Source organism: Typha angustifolia, chromosome 4 (assembly GCF_048772165.1).
Source record: "Typha angustifolia cultivar Huaian chromosome 4, ASM4877216v1, whole genome shotgun sequence".
Taxonomy (NCBI): domain Eukaryota; kingdom Viridiplantae; phylum Streptophyta; class Magnoliopsida; order Poales; family Typhaceae; genus Typha; species Typha angustifolia.
Window position 1 is genome coordinate 6,346,170 of NC_133242.1, and position 18,529 is coordinate 6,364,698.

The window sequence follows — 18,529 nt, forward strand, 5'->3', positions numbered from 1 at the left end:
TTGTGAAAGGGGACATGAATGGGAATGACATGGTGCAAAAGGTGAAATTTTCTGATCTATAAAAATTAACACTTAAGATATTAAGCAATATACAACCAGTGTTATGGAGAAACAAATGAGAAAGGACATTAATCTGTCTAGATTTATAATAGATGTTTCAGCTTGGTGCTTATGCAGCTTCTGGGAGGACAAGAAACTCAAATCTAGGAGAAGTAATATGGAATCCTCAAATACGAATGCAATGATGAATTACACCTGAACAACCATAAAAACCATAACCAAGCAAGTAGATAATATAACATGCAATCAGATCAATCATAAGTGATACATAATGAGATTTGAGTTTTAACCCAGGCCATATAATCAATCTTAGTTTTCATATCAAGAGTCTTGGATGATGATGAAAGCTTGCCCTCTAGCGACTTAATTTTGAACTCCTAATATTAATTTTAGATTTCTTAGATAAAGCAATACTTTTCAATGACACAAAACTCAAGAAACTCTGAAATATCTACATTACAAATATAAAAAAAAGGATTATTCAGTAATTAGTGAAAGAATACCTCATCCAAGTTTATTTGGAATGGTTCTGCCAGATCTTCCAGCATAACAGGGGACAATCGCTTCATTCTTTCCTCTACTTCCTGCAAAGACAAACAAAAGAGAAATAAGCAAAACAAGATATGAAGAAAGTTTCTTGGGTTGGTGAAACCTCATAGAATGCCACAAAAAGTGAACAGAAAGGAATGTGTTGGTCAAAAATATGCATGCATTTGACATGATTTGATAAACAAATTGTGGACAAGTTAGGAAGTTCCAATCTTTTTTCTTTCTTTTCTGGAAATGGTTGACGACACTCAATTATTATATCATGCAACTTTGTCTACGTAACATTAACACCACTAGGGAGTGATCTCATAACAAGAGCCTTCAATCTTGAAAATAATAAATGTTCCTCACTAACATTAATTGAAACTCAATGTAGAAAATTGTCAACATTCTACCTGCAGCTCTAGTAGTTACAAACACAGTACTGAAGGTGACTACAGTGGTGGCACTAAATCTGTGAGAAATTACTGTTCTAGTATTCAATATGTTCTAAAACTAAAATCTTCATGAGGAAAAGAAATCATCTCTCTAACAAAGTGTGATGATAAAAACAGCCACAAAAAACTATAGGAAAAGAGAACTGCAAGCACAATTATGGAATTATCTGTTGCAATATGAGTGGCTTCATGTAAGAACCAGAAAAGGAAAAGGGCTCATGTATACAGCACGTGTGATCCCTTCTTCTCTCACCCGTGTTGCGACGAGGAGGTGGCCGTGAAATCCTTGGCCAAATCCTAATTGAAATCAGGATTTTCCCTATAAAACAAAATCCTAACCCTAAATTGGAGAGGACACATCAAACTCCCCCTCTTCTTCCCCTTTCTCTCATCTTCTTATTTTTCTTCTTCTTATTCTATTTCTCATCAAAGTTGCTTCCTCGAATTGACACGCCAGAGCACCGTTGAAGCAATCGGAGATCGCAACTCGACTCGACTATGAGTGCTCTTCCACCTCCTCAAAGTTAATAGAAATTAAATAGGCTAGAAGAGAAATACCTAATTATTTGGCGTTTGCAGGTCAGCGAAGCCCGCCAGCCGGCAACTTTGGGCATCAATCTTGCTCCGGAAGCTTCGTGCTGCAGCCTCGTGTTGTGGGTACTTCCTTTGGAGCCCTCGTGGCTCAGATCGCCGCCGGCCTTGGGGTTGACTCTAATCGTCGACAATCGCCCTCGACCTCCTCCATTCTCGAGCATGTTGCTGCGATGGTAAGAAGCCGTCGGGTGCTATCGATGGATCTCTGGCAACGATGATCACCGGTGTCTCTCTTTCTCCCCCTCTCTCTGGTTGTTGGTCCCCTCGAGGAAGGAAGCATAGATGGTCTCGAGCTCGACCCGAGCCAACCCATTTATGTTATTTGGGTTCGCATTTGGATTTTAGATCCAAAAAACCCGACCCGACTTGACTTAACAAGTATGTGCTTCAGGTTAGCACGTAGCCCAGTCCATGAGATTTGTATTTGGGCCTTAGGCCCAAACCGTTGTGGCACTAAATGTGTAGGCTACGGCTAGCCAGCAGCCTAGCCCAACCAATTGAGCCTGAATGGGCCCATTTAAGCAATTTAATTAGTTTTCTTTAAATTCAAAAATCATGATGTTGGTTAAATAAAAATCATTTTATTTATTTATTATTAGAGGTGATGACTTTAGCACGTGGGCTAGAGATTTTCGTTGTTTCACTTGGACTCAAGTGAGTAAATTCACTCATGTGTTTATTTTATTTATTCGTCTTATATTTTATGCTTTTTATCATATTTCATATAATTTAGTGTGCAATTACATTATTATATTTTTGTGCATCATTATGTTCTGTGTGCAAAATATAAGACTTAGTGCATTGCTATACTTAGTATCATATAATCATTTATATAATCATTAATATTAGTAGAAAAATATAATTGATACGTGGTAGGACTTTAAGAATAGACACATGCTAGATATTTTTCGTGCATCTCTATGTGGTAACTTAAGACTACCTTGAAATCTAGAAGACAGACCTATTCTTGATCAGCATATGATCTGTTTAGATGACTCTGATATGGTTAGAGATACTAAGGAACAAACCTATACTTGATCGGTATATGATCCATTTAGGTGACTCTGGCATACTTAGAGAACAACCGCAGGCTAGAATAAAAATCTCTCTGATGTGACTCTAATTTTTCTCTATAGTTAGTGAAAAAATAGGATAAGTTAATCACATAGTGATACCTCCTGATGACCCTAACTGAATTAACTATAAAGAAAAGACTCGAGTGCATCTTGAGGTGACTTCTAATTGATATGGATTCTCAGGCACAGTCCTAAGTTGAGACATATGATATTATTATTGATATTAAGAGAAATTCAGTATATTGACACAAACCATGTTATGAGATATAATTTATTCTGTTATTGTTGTTGTTATCATAAACATGCTTAGTGAGATTCTCATTTTATATTATTGAACTTTTATTTATTTAAAGTTATGTTTATGAATTTGAATTTATTTGGCTTTTAAGTGAATTCTACTTACTAAGCTATAATTGTTGGCTCATGGGTTTTCTCTTATAATATTTCTGATATTGATCAACGTGGCAATTGAACAAAATGCACTAGGACTCCACCTCCACTTAGGATTTTATTATTTTGTCCATCGATTGTATTAGACATTTTATTCTAAACTATTTGTTATTTTAGTTTGATTGGTGACATATTATCGATGACAATGGTCTTTTCTTTATTATTGGATTATATTTATTTGAGTTAGCTGTTCATAATTAAATTCTTGTCATTTTAAGACTTAGAAAAATACAATTTAAGGCTTCATGTATCCTAAGTGTATTGAGTGAGGTACATGGCCGGTCATGATTTCAATTTTGGGTCATGACTCTTCAGTTTGAGGAACAGGCATTGTGGAAACATTTGCCTTAGAAATACATTATCGTAAGTAGTTAGATAATTGTAAATAAAGACTAAACCCCTAAAAAAAATGTGCTAGAATGTCTATGACTGCAATAGTCAATTACTATCCATAAGAAAAAAAAAATTTCAGACATATTCATCTAGCACCGCAAGTCGTAACTTCTATCAAATTCTATTCCAAGATTTGGTAGCATGACCACTCATCCGACATTGTTCTGTTCTATATAATTTTGTCGATAGTGTAGTCAAAAATCTCAAATCTCTTAAATACAACCCAATCACAATTTAGATACTATCAAATCATACAACTTTCCATATTTTATCTTCTCTAAAGAATCATATGCCTTAGTCTAATTTGTTTGACATTGAAACAAATACAAAACCTAACCCTAGAATGGGTTGAGGGAGAAGAGAGGAGAAGAGAGGATTTTGGTGAAAATGTAAGAGAGCCTCAACCCTATTTATACAAAGCCACCATATATATAAATAAATGAATAAATATAATTCTAATACCACCCTTTAAACTTAAGATGGATCATGAACCGAGAGTTTGATAACTAGGTTCTCATAGAGCGAAAAGTGAAGAGACTTCATGAAAAAGTCCACAATCTGCTCCTCAGTGTTGTGGCGATGACGATGCTAGCTCGGTACTCCAGACGAGTTAGCGCATATCAACTTCAATATGCTTTGTCCTTTTATGAAAAACAAGATTCTTAATGAACTTTCTAGCATCGTCACTATCAATATGAAGAGGAATTAGGAGGGGCAACAGAATACTCATGTCACTAAGGAGACAACAGAGCCAAACAATCTCTTTTGTTGCAGCACACATTTTATGATAATTAGACTCTGCCTTAGAGAGAGACAACATTCTACTTTTTGGTGTGTTAGTGTAATAACCCAAGTAGAAAAAAAAATCTTTAGCTAGGCACGACGCGACCGGCCACGCTGTGGCCGGCCTCATGCCTAGCATGTTGTGCATGCTATGGCAACGGTGGAGGTGCCACGCACCTCCATCCAGCCACTTTTCTCCACGTTGCGGCGACACGTGGAGGTGGGACCAAGCCCATCGGCCACTCCGCCGCCGCCGCATGACACCCCGATCTCTCTCTTTCTCTCTCTAATTTTCTCTTTCCTCTCCTCTCATTCTCTCGATCTCTTTCTCTCTAACTCTCCCTCCCTCTCTCTTCTTCTAGCCCCAACAGCCACTGACCACCAAGAAGAGCCACCGTCGGTCTTCTACCCGCCGGTGAGTCTCTTCTTCCTTCTCTCATTCTCTCTAGTTTTTTCTTATCGTCTCCTCTCAGGGCCGTCGGAGGGTTGAGCCGCCGACCAGAGGCTAGCCATTGAGTGGCCACCAGCGGCCGTACCCTTCCCCTACGACCCAACTCCCTTCCCCTACGGCCCAACCCCCTTCCCCTTTTCTTCTTCCCCTTCTTCTTCTTCTTCTTCCTCTTCTTCTCCTCCCTTTCTTTCCTCCTCGCGGGCAGGTTACACTCTACTGGTGCTGGGCTTGGCCTAGCAACTTGCTGCGTAAGGTGCTGGACGCGGCCCACCAACCTGCTATGCAAGGTGTTGGGCTCGGCCCAGCCCCTGCTGTGTTGAGATGCTGGGCTCGGCCCAGCAATGTGCATAGTTTTTTTAGAAATATTATTGAGGACTATTTAAATTATAATTGATTATGTTATTAGTTATTTAATTATTGTAGTTAATCTAATGTATTTAATTTATATGAATTAAATCTAATTATATCATGGTTAGTAAATAAATCTAATTATATCAGGTTTAGCAAAATACCTATAATATAAATTACTATATCAATCCAAGCTAGGTATAGTAATTATTAGAGTTAGGTACATATATTCATATGAAGTTATTGCACTAATTTAATTCTTATTTTCTTAATTATCAAAGAGAATAATAGACAAATAATTATGTTTTATATACATTATTAGATAATATAATTATGGTTAATAAATAACAAAACAAATATAGGAATTAAGAGTATACAATTGCAATGAGAAATTTTCTTCTAGTCAAATTAGTTTTAATTAGTGGAAAAACTTGACATTATATGTTATAAATAATTTCAGATTCTGACCCTCCTATTTAAGACCCCATGGACTTAGCTATCGAGGCATGATCGTTGTCGTAGCAGCATAAACGAGTGGTTGCTTGGTAATTACAGTGATGTGAGTAATCTTATCCCCTAGACACTTTTCTCAAATTAAGTTATATTATATATTATGTACATACATGTTTTGGTCTCCAGCATAATTATATGATTTTATCTAGAGATAATTACAGTCGAGCATATTTCTATCATGCATATAATTAGGCTGATCTTGGATGAGTATGATGATGATAAATAGAGATGATTAGATATGATTATACTGTTATAATTTTATGCCTAGTTGATGTGTAGCATGGGTATGCATGTGTTGACTATATGGTTGGAGACTACTTTACATCATTTTTTTCTTGATTCCTGTTCCACCTAAATTCCCGTTATGCATTGACTTATTATCATATTAGATATATACATATGATCTGTTATTTAAAAGAAAAATATGAAATCTGATTGATAGGATAGTTAGTAGAAAGCATGAGGATACCCGAGTGAGCACGAGGGTTAGAGCATGCCTGGAGATGATTGATCGCTCGACATAGTCGCGATCCTATTGCCCTTACGTCTGAGGTCAATAGTCTACGTGCGCAGCAGACATTTAGACACATGCCGTTCACCACAACATATTTGGTGACTTATCCTCATGTGGTTTCTATCAACTAGTTGGGTACCCGGGTCTGGATGATGATAATACCTTAACGGTTGGCAAGATATGATTATATGATTGAGATACCCTTAACGGTTCACAAGGCATGCTCTGAGCCTTCGGGCTGGATTATGAGACCGGGTACCGAATGTTGATTGTGCACAGTGGTCTAGTATGACGATGACATTTAAAGATGACATTAATGATTGAGAAATTGAGAAATTCATATGATTTTACTATTATTGATATACCTGATTTTCAAGTGGTCATTATGCATCATATGTGAGTTCATATACTCATTTATGACATAATGCTTCTTTCTAATTCATATTATCTAATACATGATTTACTCTCTGTTTGGCTTCACTGATTTGGGATAAGATCTATTTATTGAGCCTTTAGCTCATGGCTCTATTTTTCTCCTTTCCAAAAACTCAGGTGAACGAGTGAAGTAAGATACTCTCTTAGAGGTCTTGCTAGTGGATGAAGAGTAGAGTATGGTTAGTGAGATATGCTAGATGCGTTATGTTATATGGTATATCAGTTGACATTTCAGAATGTCTTTACCTCTGTTTTATGTTTTAACAGGTGGCTTTGTACTTGTTAAACTATGTATATACTACTGTTGTGTATATGTAATAGCAAAATACTCTTGATGATATGTTGTGGCTTGTGTAGGGCCCTATTAGAGATTATCTGTATGCTGTTGGCAGTCTTGAGTTATTTTTGGTTTAGACGTTATGAATAAAATTATGGCGTTGATACAAATTTATTTAATTATCGAAATCTAACCAAGTTGTCAGATGCCTTGCATGTGCTGTGGGCTCGTGCCATGCACGTATTTAGAATTTGGGCGTTATAGTTAGGAAATTAAAGTCCTAAAAAATGCAAAAGCTCATAGTAGATTTTCAATCAGATTTGTCACTAGTATATCTGCATCATAATCACCTCGCAGCGCCAAGATGAAAGCCAATGGCGCAAAGAGAGAATGAGTGATAGTGCTATGAAGGTATCGAATAATACACATGAGAGAAGCATAGTGAGCTGATCGAGGAACTTGTATTAACTAAGTGAGCAAAAAGAATAGCAAGAAAAGTACACACAAATGTCATATGGACAACAAGAGTAAAAGTCTCCTCACAGTCTATCCCATATTCATGAGTAAGGTCTTGAGCAGCTAGACAAGCCTTATATCTGGCAATAGATCCATCAGATCGATACTTGAACTTAAAGATCCATTTGCAACTAATAGGCATGATATTGGACAAGTAAGGAATAACATCCCAAGTATGTATTAAAGCCAAAAAGCCTGGAGCACATCTGTCATGGCTTGTTGCCATTCTAGAACCTGAACTGCCTCATGATAGCACTTGGGCTGAGATATAGTACGGATGGCTGCAAAGGTGTAAAACTGAGATTATGTAACGAAAGATATCAGAAAACCATACTAATTCGATAGGCGATACTCATTCTCTAGATAGTGACAAGCGAGTGAAGGAGCCATCACAATAGACGATGAGACTTTCAAAGGGTCACTACCAGGAGATAAGAGCTCAACTATAGGAGGGGGACACCTGCAAGTGTAGAAGTATGGTAGAGTTGTCATGGAAGGGGTACTCCTTTGGAAAGTTTCGGGACACAAAGAATGCAACCCAAAGGATCAAATAGAGGTAGTAAAGGAGTGTCCATAGGTAGAGGAATATCAAGCATATGGGAGGCAGATGGTGAGGACCAAGGATATCCAAGAGGATGGGAGATAGATTGGGGTAAGAAGATCTAGAAAGGATACGTCTAGGGAGCCACGACATCAAAGGTAAAAAGAGATATCTCTTTTAGAAAAGTGACATGGCGGGACATCCTAAGACGATAAGCAAATGTGTCATAACAATGATAACTCTTATGCTTAGGATTATATTCCAAAAAAATACACTTAGCAGCTCAAGAAGACAACTTGTTGAGTTCACCTAGGAAAGAACAAAATAGGTGCACCCAAAAACACGAAATTGACTATAAGATGGTAAAATACCATAGAGATGTTCGTAAGTGGAGACACCAACAAGGATAGACAAAGGAATTCAATTGATGAGATAAAAAGTAGCAAGAAGAGCCTAAGCGCACTTAGAGCAAGGAATGCCTGTTGCAATCGCTCTCGAGGAAGACGAATGTTGATCGGAGTTGCTATTTTGGACAGAACTTAACACGAAACTTTTAAAAGCAATAGAGATCGATCCAACCATTGAAATGATCTGAGATTCAACTATATTGTTCCTTTAGAAGTTATGAATCCAATGCAACTAGAATCTCGTCAATCGGGTAAGTAGATCAAAAGATATGGAGAAAATAATGATCAAATATCAGAAAATGACAAAATGGACGTGGATGATGGAAGTTGATGACGTGGTTAGGGTTATGAGAGATGATGGTAATGTCCTAAAGATGCCGTTCATCAACCCTTGAAAGGTGAAAGGGGCATTAATAAGTCCAAAGGGCATGATCTTGAACTCATAATACCTGTCATGTGTGCGGAATACGGTCTTGTGCACATCCTCAAGCCTCGCATGAATTTGTTGGTAGTCGGCATGCAAATCTAACTGCTGAAGTAAGAAGCTCCCGAAAGCTTGTCGAAGTGTTCCTCAACGACAAGAATAGGGTTTTACTATCATGGCATTGAGTGCATGGTAGTCTACGCAAAAATCATTGTTTTGTCTTTCCGCACTACGAGCACGGTGATGAGTACGAGCTCCGGCTTGATTAGATGATTCCGCTATCCAATATCTCTTTAACAAGCTTTGTGATCTCCTCATTTTACACAAATGGGTACTAGTAAGGTCTTACATTAGCAGATTCAGCTCCAGGAGATATCTAAATGTGGTGGTCCTAGGGTCGAGCCGGTTGCATGGAACGTGTTTCTTCAAACACCTCGCTAAACTCCAACAAATTGGTCAAGTCAGCAGGCACTCCTTCCTCCATTTTGTGGTCCACTTGGCTCTTGACGAGTTGCATTAAAAGGCCATGGCAGTCAACCCTTGGCAGCCCCACCATCAATTGGAGTTGGGCTCCAAGTCATGATAGGATTCCATCAAACCACACTAATTTACCACTTTGTTTGAAATCCATCCACATCTTTGAAAAGTCGAAGGTCACCGAACCCAAACTTTGCAACCATTGAGCTTCTAACACAATATTAGCCCCTTGTAAGGCCAAAGGGTGAATATCCAAAGTAAAGGAATTGCCTTGGAGACGGCTTTTCCTTCCGCTTACAAGGGGCTAATATTAGCCAAAGTAAAGAAATTGTCTCAAATTCTAACACAATATTAGCCCCTTCTCAGCATAGGTTGTCTACTTGGAGTGTTGTGCCGTGTCCAAGTCTACATCAAACCCAGAGGCAGCCTTTTTAGCCATGCCTATCTTTTCCACCACATACTTGTCCATGAAATTGTGACTGCTCCCGGTGTCGATGAGAATCTGTACGTTTGATTATTCATGGTGCCATCAATTTGAAGCATTCTTGGTGCATTAGCACTGGTTTAGGCATGCATGGAGATCTCAGCATGGATCTCCTCACTATTCTCTAAAGGCTCTTAGTCTTCAATAAGGTCCCCTAGCTCATCCTCCACTGTTTCACCTTTCTTCCACGTCTTCGATTTCATCCAATACAATTACCAAGGCCGCCGGTCAAGCACACTTATCCTCTAGGGTGAATTTATCATCACAATGGAAACATCCGTTTTGTTCTTCTTTCTTCAACTAGGGCTTGTGTTAGCCTTCTCATGAGGGCTCAAGGAGGTCCTCTCACCTCTAGTTGTGGCCATAGAAATGGCCTTGCATCTGTTGTCCTTGGTAGACCCGCCAGCACATGGTGTACGATTGCATTTTGCTGAGATATTTCTCTGGCCTCTGTGGTGCTCTAATCCCCTTTTGTTGTCATTAGAAGCTCTCTAAGCCTCTCTTCCATCACTTGAGCTGTGGCAAAAGTCTCAAGCAAGGTGGCTAGCTTGGCGGCTTTTCCTTCCGCTTGCATGTCCTGCTGAAGGCCGCTAATGAACGTGCTCTAGAGTCAAGAATCCGTCTAACCCCGAAATCGAAGCTCACACGTTCGAACTCCTCTTAATACGTCCTCACCATAGTCCTTAGAGTCAGCTTGGTTAGGGCAGCTTAGAAATCTTCATAACCAGAGGGCCCAGATCAAATGCAAATAGTGTTGGTACGACCGAAAGGGTTGAGCCTGATTCGTGGCTTGGCCATCGGATAGTGATGTCTTTAAGGTTGAAGGATGCTAACAACACCTTTTGTGCATTAGGTGTTCTCTGATATTCGAAGAATTATTTAGCTCGATAGACCTAATCGAGCAGATCACCTCCGTTGAATGGTGGAAAGTTGAGACAAACGATCCCCGCACGAATGCCATCTTCTTCTTCATGTCGTTTGGGCCTCTTTTCTCTTGGATTCATTCCAGCAACCCTAGGATGATATCGAGGGGACGTTGGTTCCTCATAGTCCACCTATTCATCATCATCTTCGTGGCGAGGCAAAACTAGTCTTCGATTGTGGTGAAAAATCATTGCCGATTCAGTACGCCTTTCTTACGGCATGGGTAGCAAGAGGCTTATGGGTTGGCCCTCCCATGAAGCCCTCATAGCCTTCTTTAGGTCTAGCATAGAGTGGTGGAGGTTGAGTCCTTTGATGAAGGGGTGGTTCCATCGGTGGTGCAACCCGAGTGCGAGTGTGGAGCTCGATTGCCGCCGTGTTCCTTGGTGCGCCATTAGTATTTGAGTCATTGCTTCCATCGAGGCTTGTATAGCTTGTTGTGTCTCCATCATGTCCGCAAACATCTTCATCAGATATAAGTTGACAAAAGAAGTCAAAGGAGAAGTCCGAGCGGGTGTGCTGAGATTCGTCATCCGTGGCCAATCCTTCAATAGAGGTGCCTTTATTAGGTCTCGACGCTATGAATCTAGTTGTTGGCATAGTGTCCAAGGAACGGTGGCTTTGATACCACTTGTTATGACCCGATTTCGATAATCAGTTCAAGCTTGGGTACAAAAAGACAGTCTGCGTAGTCAAAGGAGAATAATCACTAGATATTCTCCCGTAACCAAAAGATTCAGAAGCTAGTTGGATTCGCTCCGTAACTTCTTGATCTATAATTTTGATATTTACTCCTTTACAGATTTCTACTGTAGTTAGGGCAAAAATTGGCAAAGATCTAGTAGATGTGTTAAATGATGAGTGGTGGTGGTGAAGGTGGAGATGGAGTGGACATGGGTTATAGATAGGGTTTGCACGAGGTGTTATAGGATGAAGGAAGGTAGGAAAGAAGGTGTTGCCCAAAGGAGGATGGACGGTTTTGATGGACGAAAGAGCCTAGAGGTAACCGACAGCAAGAAGACATGCGGCTAGGGATTGAGTAAGAAGGGAGAAGCTTCAGATTAGAGGGGAGAAGATAAATTCAAAATGATAATTCCTTTGATGAAAAACTAATAAGGTTGCTTTCCACGTATTAAGAGATTAGCCTAACTACCAAACAACTAAGAAAAATAATCATAATACAATATCTCTGTATGTGCAAACACGATTCAGGCATTCAAATGGTCCTTCTTGTCGTTCAAACGCCCAAATTAGTCTCTGCATAACGTTCAAATGCCCCAGCTAGAAATTCTTATTTATCAAGACTATTAATAAGTTGAATCAAAAGTCGTGTAAGTGCACGAGATGGGCAAAGTAGTAAAAATTTTCTATCATATGTTTACCCAAGCAAACAAAAATGTTTCTAACAACTATCGTATGTTGATTATTGATATCCAAGTACATATAAAATATTTAAAAGCATAATAAAGAAGGCAATAATATATCAATAATCAAATGTTTTAGTATTTTATATATTTGTGGGTACGTCCATATCTATTGGTTGTACAATAGTATGAGGTCAACATGGAGTATATGCGGATGCATATTGCATATGTTGTCTACTTATGCGGCTTATATGTAGTTTGATCATATAATGAGATCAAGAAATGCATGTGCGGGTGATTTACTTACTACCAGCACCCGCCCATCAGCAGTTACCATACTGGCGATGTACTGGCACGTGGCGTGAGGAGTGCCGCACGGCACCCCTCCTAACAGTGATCCACTCGCCATCGACCACAAGCATGCGAACGACGAGCGACGACGAGGTCTGCAACGAGCGGCAACAATAAGGTCGAAGAGCGAAGGTGAGTGAGTTGTCTCCCTCCTCTTTTTCTCTCCTTCCTCCCTTCTCATTTTCTCTCCTTCTCTTGAGGCACGACCAACAAGTGCTGCGGCACATGCCGTGTGTCGACACAACCATCCTTGGTGAAATATTGGCACAATACTATGGACTATGGTTTTGAATTTAAGGAAATTGCTTCTTTCCTTTGATTACCCTCACACTAGTGGCAATTGCATCCTACATAAAATTTGACAAAATTAATATATCTACTAGATACTGCTTACTTCCCTAGAGCCCACCACATTTTCCTTACAAACCTATCATAGGCTTCTTCTAGATAAACAAATTTGTATGTAATAAATCATTTTCCCCAATTCCCCTAGATATCTCTATATCATTAGTCTCAGTAAGTACATATATTTAACAGTCAATCAACCTTGCATAAAAACTAAACTGGTGTTTAGATACACTAGTTCTGCATCTTAGCCTCCGTTCAATTACTCTCAGCCAAAATTATTTTGCAGCATCTGCAGTTCATTTCTTTGTGATATTTCCTTTGTATAGCTCTCCAGATCAGATTGGCCATTGCAAAACATATTTTCTTGAGAAGAATAAGGATAGAACTACATAGAAACAAATAACTTATCTGAGAACCTATTGCAGTTAGATACTTAATGAAGAATTTTTCTGCAATTTGCTATTAGTCACAAAACTAAAGAAAAACGAGATTCAAAAGATGAAGAATGAGTGCAAATATCTGATGTCACATACCAGTCCAGTTATTCTAGACTTTTCCACGAGTTCATTGGCAATCATCTCTAAGATATGCTTGTTCTGCAATAAGCCATTCATGGCCATTTCTTCCGTCTCATCAATATACTGTCATGTCAGAGATGTGAAAACTTGAGAATATTTTTTTATGACATAATTACAAAACTCAAAACAAGTGAAACTTAAAGCACACTCTAGTACGTAATTTTGCAAAAGGAAATCCATAAATTCATGCTCAAGATATTAAACAATTACAGAAGGTTGAAAACATATACTCATCTTTAGTTGTCACTATCACACTAGTTCAACCTTAAAAGAGCTGGTTAAGCTTCAAAAGGGACCAACTAATGGTAATGTTTCTTCTAGGTAATCATGTTACACTAAATGATTCTAAACTTTATTATTTTTGCTCGTTACTATATTTTACCAACATGAGGTGCTTAGTTGCAAAAATTACTTCCAACTGACATCTAGCTTGTTGTAAATATGATACCTCATTAATCAAATGGGCGATTCTTTAAATGACCAGCCCAGAATATGTTGAAGAGCACTTACAACATCTAAGGATTGTCCTTAATATATTGGGGTACCACTACTTGAAAGACAAGGACTCCAAGTGCTCATAGGGGTAGCAGAGAGTGGACTGTTTAGGTCAATCATATTTAAAAATGGAGTTGAAGCTGACCCAAAGAAGATTCAAAGCATGGTAGAATAGTTGTTGCCCAAGACTAGAGTGCTATGTGGCTTCTTAGGCCTCAAACAAACTATGACAAGATAGCGGCCTCACTCATGGCCTTGTTATGAAAGGGTGATTTCATGTGGACGAACAAGGCAAATGCAGCATTTGATGAATTGAAGAAAACTATGATCTCGGCCTTGATCCTAGCATTGGCCAATTTCATTAAACTCTTTGTTATTGAGTACAAATGAATTGGCATCTCATCGGATGTTCTAATGTAAGAGGACAGACCATAGCATATATGAGCAAGGCCCTTTCAAAGCGTTTACAGCTATTATCCACTTATGAAAGGGAGATACCCGCTATCATTCATGCGATAACCAAGTGGAGACCGTATCTCATCAGATGTCACTTTACTATACGCACTGATCAACAAAGTCTATCAAACTTCTTGGTTATGACTATGAATTAGTGTATAAAAAGAGGATTGAAAACAGTGCCCGCTGACACTCTTTCCTGCCAACCAAATTCAGCTGAGCTAGCTGTGATTTCAGCATCGATTTTTCCTTTCTTCCAGCGGCTGCATGAGGCATATAAGCAAGATCCTAACACCATGAAGATGATGACCGACCTTATTGACGAACTAAACAGTAAGCTAGGGGTTATAGTGAGAGATGGACTCATTTTAGACTACAACAAAGTAGTTGTTCCAGCGGATACTGACTTGCGAGTAGAGTTGATGAGCTACTTCCACGACACACCATCAACTGGTCATGAAGGGGTGTTACACATCTATAAATGGCTTTCCCAAAGCTACATATGGTCAGGTATAAATAAAAATGTGCAGGCATGTGTACGGCCTTGCGAAGTGTGCCAAAGAGCCAAAACTGAATCAGCAAAGCCAACCGGCTTGTTATAACCACTACCGATACCCCGAGTAAGTTCAGGAAGACGTAGGCATGGACTTTATTGATGGTCTACCCATGGTGAGAGGTCACAATAAGATCATGGTTATGGTAGATCTCCTCAGCAACTATGAGCACTTCTCGGCTTTAATACATCTGTACACAACAAAGAAGGTTGCAAAGATTTACATGAGTGACGTGGCCAAATTGCTTGGTATGTCAAAATCAATTGTTTCTGGCTATAACCCTATATTTGTTAGTTAATTTTGACAGAAAATATTTGCTCTCCAAGACATGCACTTCTGCATGAGCTCAACATATTATCCGCAAATGGACGGCCAATCCGAGGTGCTAAATCGTTGCTTAGAGCAATACATGTGATATTTCGTGGGAGACAAACCACTACAATGACTGTCTTATTTGTCATGGGTTGAGTGGTCATACAATACGACACATCACTCGGCCATTGGTATGATATAGTTCGAGGTCGTGTATGGCCAACCGCCACCCACATTGTCCACTTACCTTCCATCGAGCCGAGCTGACCAAATCAAGGTGGACGAGGTGTTATGTGATCGAGATAAGGCATTGCGAAGTCTCAAGGTTCATCTAGTCGCTGCCCAAAATCACATGAAATAGATCTACAGCCAATATGATACGATTCGGACTTCACCGATTTCGTCTTAAACATGAATACACTTACAGGGTGTCTTAAGCATGGATACACTTATAGGGTGTTTTAGTGTTTAATTCATAGAATTATTCGAACGCAGGTGGAGTGCGTTCAAACGCGTTTGCGAACGCCTGCATCAGGTTTACAAATACAGAGAATACAAAATATGCGTTCGAACGCGGTTGCGAATGCCTGCATCACATTTGCACATACAGAGAACGCAGAATGTGCGTTCGAACGCGATCGGCGAAAATGTACTATTTTAGGATTAATAATTGCCATTTTTGAATTGTTTTGTTAGCCTTCAAAAATGTGGATGACAACTATGGAATCATTATTGAATGAATTGAGTTTGCTCTTGTCTTCTTTGTCTTCTTCTTTCTCATTCTCTCGTTCTCTCGTTCCCCAACAACGCCGCTTCTAACCTTCCTCAACTAGCCACTCACCTTAGTCGCCTACTCCTCCCCCTTCTTGTAACAACCCAAAATTTTAAAACATAAATAAATAAAATAAATAGATATATATAGTTTAGATAATGAGAAATTTTACTTTATCTTTTATATTTTAGGATTTTTATTAAATTAAATTAAATTTTAGATATATCTTTAAGATATTAGAATCCTTATTCTAATAGGACTCTTATTATATATTTTTTCAATTATAAAAAGGGGCCTAGAAGAAAACCCTAAAGGGATTTTTTTAGGAGAGAAATTAGGGCGGTAATGCTATAGTACCGAGAAAAAAAAAGAATAGAAAATAAAGGGAAAAAGATTTTTATCATACCAAAGAGAAGAAAAGGAAAGAGAAAACAATCATGAAGTGCTTTGGGGTTCGTGCAAATTACGATTAGGATGCAAAAATCAAATTATTTTGGATTGAGAGGCAAGTTCCCACTCATATTTTCTTAAATTCTTATTATATAAAAATAGAATTGATGAATTGTAAATATCTCTTTATGTTTATTCTTATCTTGTTTACTTTTATAAGATAAGAAACTTTACAATATGATGATGTCAATTATGCGAGAAGTTAAGAAATTCGTTGTTTTAAAGATTTTCAATAAAAAAATAGAAATGTTAAGATTTTGTATTTTTTAGAAAATTCATATTTATCATTCTTGGAAAAAAAAAGGGATTTTATTGTTTCTTATTTTTCAGATTTCAAAGTATTTATTTTTATTGCAGAAAATAAGAAATAAATTAGGAATATTTATATTTAAATGAATTTTTAGATTTCTGAAAATAATTAATATCTATTTCTATTATAGAAAATAAGATATAAATTAGGAATATTTCAATTTATATGGATTTCGAATTCCTAAAAATAATTAATATTATTTTATTTTTAGATTATAAGATATAAATTGGAATTAAATTTAAAGGAATTTCAGATTTGTAAAAAAAAATATTTATTATTATATTTTATTTTTAGAAAATAACAGAGGAAATCTTTTTGCTAATATATTTTATTTTCTATAAGAAAAATATAAGAGATCTTTATTTTTTTAGAATATGATAAAATATTATTTTTGAGACGTAAAATTTTGCAAGATTAAATATTAGATTATTATTTATTCGTTTTTTTTTTACCTATTAAGAATGTTTTATATTTTATATATATTGGAAGAAATAGTAGTATTTGAATTTATGGATTATTCGTGTATATATTGTATTTGAAGAATTGAGAATTTTGGTGATTGAGAAATTTGATATTTGAGATTCAGAATGAATCAGTATAGTTGAATACTGATAAAAGTGAAATCTGGAACCCAATTTGTTTTCAAGAAGAAAAGTCCAAGAAAAAGATTTTTGGAATGTAATATTGCGACGTGCTACCAAGTGACTCTGGCGGGATTAAGAAAAAGATTCTTGGATTTTTATCCTGGTCACTCTAATCTTTCTTAATGGCTAGTGGAAAAGTCAGTAGGACACTGTATAGTATCTACTGTGATGGATCGACTATCTAGAAAAGTCTCGGGCGCCATCTCGATGGTGACTAGGTAGTGCGATGTGGCCACGGGTCAAAGTACCCATTAATGAGATAATATGACATTTTATCAGTTTTTGCGGGTTTCCATGATAGTACACTTTTGACAGAGATCGACTGCTTTTATATTGATTTATTCAAATTGAGATATTATTAATGATTTATGATTCAATTTCCATGATAATATATTTTCAGTAGAGATTGATTTGTTTTATATTAATTTATTTAAAATGAGATATTATAAATGATTTATGATTTGATTGAAAATACACTTTTAACGGAGATTGATTCGTTTTATATTAATTTATTCAATTTAATATGAATAATTTATGATTCTAATTTAGTATATATGGATTTTGAAATTTAATATAAGAGACAAGAAAATTATTTATTTTTCAAGACAGCTTGTATATTATTATTATAATTCTTTTTTTGCTACTATATGTATCACATATTGATGTTTGTTATTAGACATATTATTAGTAGAGTGGGTTACTTGTTGAGCGTCTAACAAATGAGGACTTATTATTTTGCAAGAATTTAAGAAGCCACTTACTGAGTACTCTGAAGATTGAGTACCGTTTTTCTTCTATCAATGTATTTTACGATTTGATTACTATTTGGGCTTTCGTGTTTTCTTTGGGTTTTATCATAGAGATTCACAGCCATCATGTTCTCGGATCCTTTACATACCGTTGATAATTTATATAGGCGATCAATTATGATTCGAATGCTGAAAATTATGCAAGAAATTTCTAGAGGAACTGAATTAGCAAGATATATATTTGATGATAGTATCTTTTGAAATTATTGGATTATTATCATAACAATTTAAATTTCATGAAATCGTATAGAAGCTCTATGTTAATTAGTTGATCATTTTTTGACCTTTGTATTGATAAAAAGAAAATTTTGAGTGTGCAACCAATGCCCATGAGACGATTGAAACTTGGGCTGACTTTTGCACCAATATCACGCGGCGATTTGGAGCGTCGGAATATGAAGACTTCAATGCTCTCCGCTCAAACACGGTGCAAAGG

General features: G+C 37.3%; 1 protein-coding gene across 4 annotated transcripts in view; it reads right to left on the reverse strand.

The window, feature by feature from the left end:
• Positions 1-18,529, reverse strand: part of LOC140758772 (ATP-dependent zinc metalloprotease FTSH 12, chloroplastic) — a 71,971-nt gene that overhangs the window by 1,564 nt on the left and 51,878 nt on the right. For all 4 annotated transcript variants that reach the window (XM_073095064.1, XM_073095061.1, XM_073095060.1 and 1 more), the window contains exons 17-18: positions 13,247-13,354; positions 564-644 (exon numbers count right to left, since the gene is read on the reverse strand). In XM_073095064.1, the coding sequence (XP_072951165.1) occupies positions 564-644; positions 13,247-13,354 (189 nt within the window). The remainder of the gene's footprint in view (positions 1-563; positions 645-13,246; positions 13,355-18,529) is intronic.